Source organism: Hibiscus syriacus, unplaced genomic scaffold, assembly GCF_006381635.1.
Source record: "Hibiscus syriacus cultivar Baekdansim isolate YM2019G1 unplaced genomic scaffold, ASM638163v2 tig00000738_pilon, whole genome shotgun sequence".
NCBI classification, from domain to species: domain Eukaryota; kingdom Viridiplantae; phylum Streptophyta; class Magnoliopsida; order Malvales; family Malvaceae; genus Hibiscus; species Hibiscus syriacus.
In genome coordinates this window covers 722,568-734,688 of record NW_024061816.1, presented here as the reverse complement: position 1 = coordinate 734,688, position 12,121 = coordinate 722,568, and the positions used below count along the sequence as shown (strand labels likewise).

Here is a 12,121-nt window from a genome sequence, read left to right as displayed (position 1 = left end):
TCTGTTGGGGACACCTCATATGTTATTTTCCTTTCTTGGCAAAATAGCTAACACAAAGGCAAACTTTTGCTTTATATTGCCGACACTGTAGTATTGTGCAGACTTCATATGAGCAGTAAAATATTTAAAACTCTATTTCTACAGACTATTAACAAACCCCCCCCCCTGTATGACTGTTTCTTATAACGGCATCACAATAAAAAAAAAGAGTATTGTTTGTCAATGGTGCGTATGATATCCCAGAAACACACTTACCAGTGCTACCATTATCACAAATAGGAAAGGGAATCCCACTTGAACTCTTCTCACATCACTCTTTTTCCTCAACACCGCCTGCATAAGTATACAGTCGATTTACTTAAGGGGTAAAACTGCAAAACAATTATGAGATGGTAAATGGCTTACTCTAAGAAAGGGAGAAAGAGACGACGGTTGAGGGCATGGATGTGCATTTCACCCGGGCCCGACCCAGTCAGGTCGTTTTTCTTTTCTTTTATTAAAATCTGGGTTCGGGTCAGGTCAATTTTTTTAAAGACGGCCAGATTTAAGGTAAAAAAACTCAATACAACCCAACATATCGTTTATATATTCAAGGATAATTCCAATAATACCTCTTTTTATTTGGTGCGGGTTTAAACCTAAAAAATCAAATCAGATTTTGGAGTGGGTGAGCCAAAAATGTAACCCGACCCATGATCACCTAGGCATGCACATGATGAACATTCATCATTATCGGTTCAAAAGTTAAAAAAACCTAGAAAATCACCCGGCGAAAAGTGGCATTACGGTTCACACTAAAAACGACACTAGGAGAACTGACTGTACATGATTGAACATTATTATATATGAAAAATATGACATGATTTTAGTAAAAGAAGAATGCAAAGGAGAATAACTTACCAGTTCCTCTTGTAAGGCCTTCCTCTCCTGAGTGCTCAGGCTCCTCTCCTCTGTCAGTTTTGAAATGATTGCTTCAGCCTGAGAAACAGATTCAAATTGAAGGGTGGCAGAAAATAATGCAACCTTCTTTTTAACTGTCATCGTCAAGCAATGTTCTGTTTTTAGTACTAACAAACATACCTTGCCTAGCTTAAACTCGAGGTCATTTAATTTTAATTTCATTTCGTCCACATCTTTAGCAAACTTTAGATCCTCCACAGTCTTCAATGTTTTCACCTCGTCATCCTTCAATCCATTGAATTCCTTTACCCTCACTGTCTTCAGTTCCTTGGTATCAAGAATATCATCCATCGGCTTTGATTCCAAATCTTTCACTGGCTTTAACTCCTTGCTATTGAAAGAATTATTCTTCAGCTTCAGATCAGTTTCTTTTATTAAATTGAAGTCGTCACCGATAACGTCTTTCATTGGCTTCAGTCCAGCATCCTTCTTCGGCTTTAATTCCTCCTCATAGATCATATCCTTATTTGGTTTCAGTTCTGCATCCTTCTTCGGCTTTAATTCCTCCTCATAGATCATATCCTTACTTGGTTTCGGTTCTGCTTCCTTCATTGGCTTTAATGTCTCCTTATAGAGCTTATCCTTACTTGGCTTCAGCTCTGTATCCTTCTTTGGCTTTAATTCCTCCTCATAGTACGTATCCTTACTTGGCTTCAGCTCTGCTTCCTTCTTCGGCTTTAATTCCTCCTCAAAAAACATATCCTTACTTGGATTCAGCTCTGCATCCGTCTTCGGCTTTAATTCCTCCTCATAATACGTATCCTTCCTTGGCCTCCAATCTACATCCTTTGTTGGCTTTAAATCCTCAACATTTATCATCTTTGACTCCAGAACCTTCGCAACCCGACACAGAAAAGAGAACACGGTTATTTTCTTAACGGTATAAGCTTCATCAATGTACTCAAGTTTGTTTTTAAATCACATGTTCGAACAAAAATTCCTTTCAGAAATAAAAGAATAATGTTTTCCTTTAAAGATAAGACAGTTGTACATAAAATTGCAAGTGTATATATGTGAAATGATGTGATGAAGCTGATCTAACCATCGGAAGGGGTGCAGGAATCCCGACTCTATCATAACCCATTTCCTGATTCATTTTCCCATTAATTGGTGATAAAACTGGAGAATGCGGAGGGCTGATAAGGGCAACCTTAAGCTTATTCTCTTCAATATATCTTCCGCTATCCTTGACAAACTGTCAAGCAAACACAGTGAGTGTAAGTCACATGCCAATTACTATTATCAAATAAAGCACAAGCAGAGCAGAAAATCACTTACTGTGGCAGATGTAATGTTTTCATCTGTTGTTCCTTCTGGGACAACTGTACTTTGAATCAAGAACTTATCTCTGCATATCATATCAGGAGGGGCTTCGCGCTGAGCTTGCATGGTAACTAAATGGAAAAGACTAAGGTGAGCATATATACTATAGCACAGAGGACAAAAATTATAACGAACATCATACGAGAAGTTCATAACTATATTTCATTAATAAATTGCATTATTAACTTTGATTCACTTGTCCAACTACTGAGACATAACGGCAGATTGTCCTAAAGGTCGAGAGTTCTGGATGATGTTTGTTAAAAGTATGCAATTTTTGTTGCCACTTAAGCTTTCAAAATCATTTGTCATATGCACATACATAAAATCATAAAACATTCAAGTACAAAAACTCCATACCTGTAAAATTATAGGTTGATTTTGGCATAACAATGCCAACATTAGGCCGCACACAGTATTTCTTAGGAGAGGTGGTTTTAACCTGCCAAAATACCATTGCTGCAATTACATCGGAATCCAGCATTCTAAAATATTCTATCCCATGAAATAAACCTTACAAATTGCGAAAAAGCGTGACATAAGTTCAATCTTTTTAAAGAAAGAAGAAAAAAACAGAAAGTAAAGGTTCAGAGTTCAGACCTTGAAAGCAACATATTGGTTAGTGTTATTTGTAAGCGTAACCGAGCAGGAGCATTGTTTCTTCAATATAACTATCAATGGTCAATCAAAAGAATAAATTTCAATTATAAATAAATAAATAAATTTAGGTAAAAAATAGAAATAAATATCAAAGCTAAAGTTTATGAATACATTAACCAACCCATTCGAGTTTTTTTCACAACAAACCTACAAAAATAAATAAATGCCACAAAAATGAAGAAAAAATGTCATTCTTTTCTATGATTTTATCTTTTGCAGAATGGGGGAAGTAAAATATTCTAAATATTGATTGCGAATCCGATAGATTCAATGAACTAATTCAGTTATGCACGAATTGTATTTATTACATTATTTATTTTTTTCAAAAAAAAAAGTGTTGAAATAAATAGTTTTAAACAAAAAATAATAAATCTAAATTAACAGATAATACTTTTTTCATATGATAGAAAAAATATAAGAGAATTAAAAGTTACTTTATCGAATCCAATTATTGTAAAAAATACTTTATGCAGTAAAAGTAAAGTGACAATCAAGCAATTATGCACTCACATTGGAATTTAAGTTCCTTCGGCTCAATCTCCAAAAGTTGCGCGTTCATTGTCCTCCTTCGCTTGGTCACCAAATCTTAATCTGCGCTTTGTAATTATCAAACTAATCAGTAATATAATCCAAAAAATTAGTTTTTTTCATTATGTAAAATATTCGAATTAAAATAATGACGATGAATATTTTCAAAAAAAGCTGAAGCCGAAACTATATCGAGTTCTGACGAGCTTTGACTCGGATCATACTCGAACCAACTGTGTTTGCATTCCAAATAAGCGGTGATTCGATTTACCGGAAACGAAGGCGACGAAAATTTGAAATCAAAGTAGAAAAGGCAGATGTGATTTTTAGAAATTGGAAAGCAAAATATGAATAATGACTCGGCTACAACTCGGATCATTTTCTTTTTGATTCAAAAACAACAACTATATCAATCATTTTGATCTCAAAATTAAGCTGTGAAAAATTTTGAGCTCAGAAAAGAACTCTGTTACTGATTCGAGTTTCAACTCAGAGAAACGACAATAACGTCGTGGCACTGACATCCTATCGTCTTCTTCTGAATTCGATAACAAAACTCGCCAAAAAAAAAATAACAGTCAAAACAGCATCAATTTCCAGGTCCCGATATTCCACAGTGCATGAAACTCTGCGCAAAAAAATAAAACGAGCGGAGAAGAAAACGACAACGTTTCCCCGAAATCAGAAGAGCGAAAGCTTACCGGAATCAACAAAAGAATCTCCGGCAGAGGGAGAGAGAGAGAGAGAGAGAGAGAGAGACGGAAGAGAGGAAGGGAGAGAGTATTTATAGCGTGAAAGTGAAGGATTCAATGAAATATAAAACTCTAAAGACAATAATAGTAAAAAACAAACAAAGCGAAGAGTCCCCAGAGATTCTTTTTGAGATAGAGAGAGAGAGAGAGAGAGAGCGCGTTGTTTGGGGTTTGGTAGTGGCAGAGGTAAAATGGGCAGAGAAATAAAGCTGTGAATAAGGGAAGTGGAAGACAAGCATGAAAAGGATGGCAGAACTTTTAAAGTGAAGGAAAAGACTAGACAGCGTTTGTTGTACCCGCCGTTTCGTTCACTAGCCCACTCCGTTTTGCTTCTGGGCTTTGACTCTTGGCTTCCGCTTCGGTGCTTCTGCTTCGTTATCAATTTTTTAAATATATTTTTTTAGGATAAAGTATATAATCTCTAATGGTAAGATATTATTTTATTAAATTTTTTGATTATTATTTTTTATTAATTTGGGTAAGCATAAGATATTATATGTTCAGATATAATTCAATCTTTTAACATTAAACACTCACACTCCTGATAACTATGGTGCTTGAACTCGGGTCATCAATGAATAATAACAATTCTTATGTTCGTGTGAGTCATCCAATTATTAAAAATTGTAAAATGGATACTCGACTATTCATACGTTCTAGACTTATCCATTTTCTATTAAAAAACTTAACGGAAATCTGAGTTGAACGTTAATATGTTGATTGAGATATTATTAAATCTTATCTAAAAATCTCAAACGACCACCATATCACAGTTAACATGTTAACGTTCAACTTAGAATATCATCAATTTTTTAACGAAAAATGAAGAGTTTGGAATATATGAATAGTAGGATGATCATTTTATAACTTTTAATAGCCGAGGGACTCAACTAAGCAACATCCTATAGTCGAAATACTATTTTATAACTTTTAATAGTAAATGAACTCAACAAAATAATATTTTATGGTTGAGGGACCATTTATGTACTTTACTCTTTTTTATTCGATGAAATTTCTAAATTTCTTAAATTTTTTTATTTCTATTTAACTTATATATATATCTGTGTTCAATTCTACATTTGCTAGAAGTATTCAATTTTCTTCCCTTAGAATCTCTTTAAAATAAAATTAAAATTTGTCAAAAACAATTATAATCAATTAAATCTCTTTGATTTTAATATTTATGATCCCACTAATCATTGTTAAGTTTTTTAGTATGAAAACATATAATTAGCTTCAATTTATTACTTTTTAGGGTAATGTCAAATATATTTATATATTTAAGGCAACCATGTATTTAGTACATGATCTATCAGTTTTGATCTGTTTAAATATTTTAATTTTTAAAAAATCATATCTAACGTTTAGTTTTTGTTTAATTTTAATATTAATCGTTAAAAACTTAACGTGTTTATTACCTAAACTATTAATTTTGATCTATTTTAGTACCTAAATTTTTAATTCCTTTTAAAATTTAACATTAAATTTTGAATATAGATACTAAAATGAACAAAAACTAAATTTTATGTATAATTTTAAAAAAAAATTAAATTTTAAGTAGTAAAATTAATCAAAATAAGTATTATACATATAATTTACCCATATATTTATAGTTACGAATTTTGAAATCTAAAAAAAAATAACAATGTATCATATCGTGAGGCTCTGCCCACACCCTCAGTAGGTTCAACTCAAAATCCTTTGTATAAATAGTATCTATCATACATTTTTATTTTTTTAATCTATTTCTTCATTAAACGAGTTATCCGTAAACTTTACGAGTCGAGTCAAATAAAATTCGAATCTCCATCTTTAATATTTTTCTTAGAAATTAAAAATAGTATAAACTATTATAAATTATAAATAATTTTAATAATAATGAAAATTCTAATAAATTGTAAAAAAATGCAAAAAATAATTTAATTAATTGTATATATTGAACATAAAAACAAGGGTAAAATACATGTTTAGTATCTAAACTATCATTTTTATTCTGTTTTAGTACCTAAACTTTTATTTTTTTTTCAAAATCATACATAATTTACTTTTTTATTTTATTTTAGTAACCCGTCATTAATTTTTTGTTTCCATTTTGTACTACGCCATTAAAAATTTAACATAACTGACATTTTTATGGGTAAATTAAATTATTCATCGCTCAACTATCTCCTCGAATCTATTTTGGTCATTAAAGTTTTAAAAATTCAATTTAACTACTCAACTTTCAAATTATTTTTGTTTTAATCACTCTAATTTATTATATTAATATTATTTATGACATGATAAATTTATTATTATGTTATTAATATATAATTAAAATAAAACTAAATCTAAAATTATACCCAGACCTAAAAATTATACCACAAATTCTAAATCACAAACCGCTCAACCAATTGTCATGGCCTCACTCTTATCGACCTCCCCAACTTATCCATTCCTTTTTTCTGTTAATCATATATTAATAAAATAATAATAAAAGATGTCACGTCATAAAAATATTAATAAAATAAGTTAGAGTGATTAAAATAGATGTAATTTGAAAGTTGGGTGATTAAATTACAAAAAATTAAACTTCAATGACCAAAGTAGGATTGAGAAGATTTTGAGTGATGAATAATGTAATTTATCTATAAAATGCCTATTCTGTTAAATTTTTAATGGTTGGATTTAAAACGAAACAAAAATTAACGTTGGGTATGCTTTAAAAAAAAGTTTAGATACCAAAATAGAACAAAAGTAATAAATTAGATACTAAATATGTAGCCCTAAAAACAAAAAGAAGGGGTTGTATATAAACTTTTTTAAGTGGAAAAGAGAAACAATGACTAAAACAAACTCGTTAGAAGTTAAGCAAGGTAGGGCTCGATCAATCTCTGCAGGTGGTTTATGAAATGTATGAAATCCAAGTGACTCGTTTCACGCTAGTTTCGTCATGCAATCCCTCACGCGGTTGAGCTCTCGTGCTGCATAAGTAAACTGAACCTCCCAATTGCGATCCGCTAGCTCGTTAATATGGTGCAGCATTGGAGATCCCACACCTGAATCATATTTAAGGACCAAAATGATCTCTCAGCGGTCCGTTTTGATTAAAAAAAAAGTTGGCATAACTCTAAGTCCCAAGCTAGCTATAATCCTTCGAAAATGTCCCAAAACTGACCTCCAATGCTGAACAACGTCCTATGTTTTAGAGAACTCGACGAGCTAAGCCCTTTTGTGATCCCGGATGATACCCTCACACACGACCAACCTCGTAGTAGTACGACAGGCTCCATCAGTATTTAATTTGAGCCAACCATTAGGCAGGCTCCGTCGATATTTAATTTGAACGAACCATTAGGTGGGAGGGACCAAAAACTAGAACGATTTAAATAAATAAATAGCTTATATTTAATTAAAATTTATAACTCATAAATAAATATTTCTTGAACTCATAGTAAATTAGTTTTAAGGTTAGAGTTTAGGATTCATGATCTAAGATTTAAGATTTAGAATATGATTTATGATTTAGAGTTTAGGGTTTAAGGTTTGATGGTTAGAGTTTGAGATTTTAGGATTTAAAACTGGGTTAAAAAGATATTTTGTTTTACTGAGAGTTAAAAGATATTTATTAAAAAATCATTAAAAACACAACTACTCGTACAAAATAAGTATGATCATCGGGTATATGTTAGATTTTAACCTTTTATATCTTCTCAAAAAAAATATATTAAAAAATAATTAAATGGAAAGTGAAAAAATAATTTAAAAATACCACATCAACATCACCATTAATTTTTAATGGTGGGTACCAAAAAGATAAAATTTAACGATAAATATGATTTTAAAAAAATATAATTAGATAGCCAAAATAAAAGTAAAATAATATGTGAGTGATTAAATAAATAATTTATCTTTTTTAGTTATATATGAATATATAATTTTGGGTCCTCCTTGCTCAAACATAACATATCTTAAATCAAATGAGCAAGTTCGTCAACTAATATATATAACTTGTGATACATCACGAGGCCTCAAAATTTTAGACTCTACACTTAAAAATTTATGGACCCAAAAAGTTAATTGAAATGTAATGTAGTGTGATATGACGGTCGATGAAGATGTCTATGTATGAGACAATTTGTAAGATGACAAATCTCGGATTTATAGTATCTCCAAGGATCATATATTTTAAATAACTCCTTAAAACACTGTTAATAAAATCTAAGTAAAAATTATAGAAAACGGCTGTGTTTTGGGCAAATGTTCCAAACACTTCGGAACTCGAAGCCCCATAATTTGTGATTGTTGACCGTACCCCAAGTAAGCAAGCCTATAGAAGCGCCAACATAAAAGACAAAGCAGGGTCAAAATCCTGCTGTAAATCACGTGCATCTAACTATCAAGAGAATATCGAGGGCTACATACATATTTTTTTTTTTTACTTTTACCTTATAATACTTTTATTTTTCAATTAAATTTAAGGTAAAGTACACAAATGGTCTATAAATTATAGGGTGTTGATTTGTTGAGTTATTTAATAGTTAAAAATTAAAATGACCTCCAAACTATAAGTCGTTGTTTTGTGTAGTTATCTTATTATTAAAAGTTATAAAATATCTTCCGATTATTCATATGTTTTAAACTTTTCCTTTTATATTAAAAAATTGATGATCATCTGAGCTGGACGTTAATATGTTAGCTATGATATAATAAAATTTGATCCCAAAATCGTTTTAGATGTATTTTTTGATCGACTCTTTATTTGTATTATGTTGTCGAGTCAGTGCTTGAAAGCAACGACATTGCCAATAAACATCATTAAAATATAATTCTTATCATATCTTAATCAACAAATTAACGTTTAACTCATACGGACATCATTTTTTTAAACGAAAAAGGACAAGTTTAGAACATATGAATAATCGAGTGATCATTTTATAACTTTTAATTGTTAAAGAACTTAATAAAATAACGACCTATAGTCGATAGACTATTTTGTAATTTTTAATAGTTGAGAGACTAATAAAGCAGAATCCTGTAATTGGAGAACTATATGTTTTCTTTACCCTTGATTTTATGATTTTTCCCCTAGTTTTAGCGGGAACCACGTGCAGGAACATCCATGATTTGCTTTTCCTTATAAAAAGATAGATAGCTCAGCCAAACTAGCAGCCGCCGCAACAAAGAAATGGAGAAAACTACTCTCAAATTGTCTTGCTTCATAGCTCTGCTCATTACTGTTTTTGGTATGTGTGTGTGTGTGTATATATATATATGTATATGATCGCTTCCTCTCTTTTTAGTCTATTCTGTAGTGTTCATTTGATTTGCTAGTTGTTTGTATATAAGTTATAACGTATTGTTTTGCTAGTTGCAGCCATAACAGAAGCCGAAGCACTGGCCGACGCTTCCAAGGGACATCCATGCACTAAACAGAAGGACTGTCTCGATGCCTGTAGTTATCGAGGCCGGTGTCCGGTCCTCTGCGTTTCCGGTTCCTGCGTTTGTGACTGCCCGCCGCCGTAGCATTCAGCGGATGCAGCGTCGGGGATGACAATTGTAGCAACTAGGCAGAAGCTCGTTCTCTTGGCATCTTATTGTGTTTTATTTTAAGTAATATTTTAGTGACATGTGTTTTACCTGGTATGGGGTTACTTAATAAAGTCATTTTCTTTAGGGCATAGGATAAGGAAAGGGAAATAAGTTTCTTTGTTATACTGCATTGTTGATTAGAGCTTTTGTATTTGTGTGTACTCACAGTTCCCATTAGTAAAATTTCGTTATTGCTTTAATTATACTAATAAAACATCGAAATTCTTGTTTAGAATGACCATCTAGTGTACGAAGTGAGAGATTTCATAGTTATAAGGATGATTGTTATTTTTTGAGGTAACTCAATTTCTCGTATAATGTAGTGAACCAACTCCATCGGGATGAATCAAACGGTGTCTTGAGAAGTGATCATACCCGAGTCTTTATTCAATGGTCTTGACCACAAATTTCTTTACATACCTACAGCTTCTTCCTTAGAGTCTACTCTAAATATCCCCTTATTTTTTAACCTACACCTTCCCACTCGTGTGTGTCACCAACAACAGAGTCATTGAAAGCTCTACTAATCATGGTGGTTTCAGAAAATGATGAAGAAGTGGAAAACAATGATCATGAAAGATGTGTAACACAAATAGTGTTTTAGCATCGTGAATGTTATAAACGATGAGCCCACATTTGTTGTCTCAGTTTGTTGGTGTAGAAACCGCATCAGTTACAAAAATAGTGTCCAAGTTCTTTGCAAGCTGAACCCTGACAGCCATTATCAACCTTCATTATAAGTTGAGGTCAGAGATTTAATTTGCGGTTACGGTCGTATTTTTAATGGTGTTGTATTTATTATGATTACAGATATAATAAGAGTTATTGTGATGATTACGAGCAACAGAGTATGCGATTGCATATCAAGTAAAGGAAGTATATGATGCACCCATCGCTTGTGATAATCCAGTTTAGAAAGATAAACACATGGTTATACGATACCATATTATGGTTTCATTAATTTTACCAATTAAATTTTTAATTTTCAAGTACAATTTGTATGATATTGTTTAAATTTGTATTACATTTGGAGGTATAGTATATTTTTTTCAAAATATTACTTAAAATATATAAATATTTTTAAAAAGTTTAATTATAGGTGAAAGCTTAAATAAATTATTATTTATTATTTTTAAGGCTTAATTATGAAATAAATGCCTAAACTATATGTTTTTATCAAATAGGTGCCTAAACATTATTTTGAATCATTCAGGTGTCTAACATTACAAACGTTATCACTTTAGGTGCCCAAGCCGTAACCGTCGTTAAATTTCACCGTTAAGTAACATGTGTATCATTCTGGTAATTTTGAAAATTTTATTTTAAAAAAACTTTAAAATATGTTTATATTTAAAAAACACCTAATTTATCTAAAATTACAACAACAAAAAACTCAAATCCCTAAAATTCCCAAATCACTAACCTTAACCTTACCTTCCTTTGTTGTCGAGGTCTCGTGCAATCATGATTTAGGCAATGGAGGTTTGGGATTCAGTCGAGATAGTCATCCTTATTGTTGTGTAACTGCTCTCTGGTGGAGGTTCAATCGACGACAATGGTGGCGGCCGACGTGGGTATAGGGATTAGATTTAGACTTTCCAAAGTTTAGGGAAAGTTTTTAAATTTTTTTAAAATTTTGGGTTTTTTTTTAAAAAATTATAGCTTTAAGTTTTTTATTTTAAATAAAATTTTCAAAATGATTAGAACATGACACGTGTTACTTAACAAATTTTTAACGGCCATTACGGCTCGGACACCTAAAGTGGTAACATTTGTAACGTTAGATATCTGAATGATTAAAAAAAAGTTTAGACACTTATTTGAAAAATGATACAGTTTGGACACTTACTTTGTAATTAAGCCTAAAGAAAAATAACGTTATTTACTCCTTAGATCACTCAATGCGTTGTATTTGTTTTTTTAACTTGGTATAGGAAACTCCTATTCTATCTTTCCATTTTTTTTCTTTACAACTTGTATCAGTTTTTTTTATCAATCCAACTTTTTTCTTTTTTAATTTTGTTTAATCGACGGCTGCACTAGTTTTGATGTTGATTGTCACCCGTCGGTTATCTTTTTTTTAATTTTTTAATAAGAATAATTATGTATTTCTGACATGTTTCTCTGCTTTTATGACACATTTATTTATGTCTTTGTGACACATTTTTCTCTACATTTTGGTAGCTTACGATTTTTTGTTGTTGTTTTCGTTTATATTTTTTTCTCAAGGTTAGATTTCACATCGCCACTACTGATCAAAATGATGCTTATTTGTTATCATGATGATCTTTCATGCTTTGGACCATCGGATTGATTTGGATAGGCGT

General features: G+C 31.4%; 1 protein-coding gene across 1 annotated transcript; it reads right to left on the bottom strand.

Moving 5' to 3' along the window:
• LOC120213022 (vesicle-associated protein 2-2-like) lies at positions 1-4,379 on the bottom strand. Its single transcript, XM_039211173.1, has 9 exons — positions 4,173-4,379; positions 3,454-3,534; positions 2,884-2,954; positions 2,644-2,725; positions 2,239-2,354; positions 2,003-2,155; positions 1,081-1,794; positions 901-978; positions 1-333 (listed from the first exon to the last, which is right to left on the bottom strand). The coding sequence occupies exons 2-9, from the start codon at positions 3,500-3,502 to the stop codon at positions 220-222; spliced, it is 1,377 nt and encodes a 458-aa protein (XP_039067104.1). The 5' UTR covers positions 3,503-3,534; positions 4,173-4,379; the 3' UTR covers positions 1-219.
• Positions 4,380-12,121: the final 7,742 nt, after the last annotated feature.

Bases quoted from the DNA above. Each gene is read 5' to 3' on its own strand.
- LOC120213022 (XM_039211173.1), bottom strand. From the start codon at position 3,502: ATGAACGCGCAACTTTTGGAGATTGAGCCGAAGGAACTTAAATTCCAA. The intron at 1,795-2,002 runs GTTAGATCAGCT...CGGGTTGCGAAG, and splicing joins TTCCTGCACCCCTTCCGATG to GTTCTGGAGTCAAAGATGAT. The intron at 334-900 runs GTAAGTTATTCT...ATACTTATGCAG, and splicing joins AGGCCTTACAAGAGGAACTG to GCGGTGTTGAGGAAAAAGAG.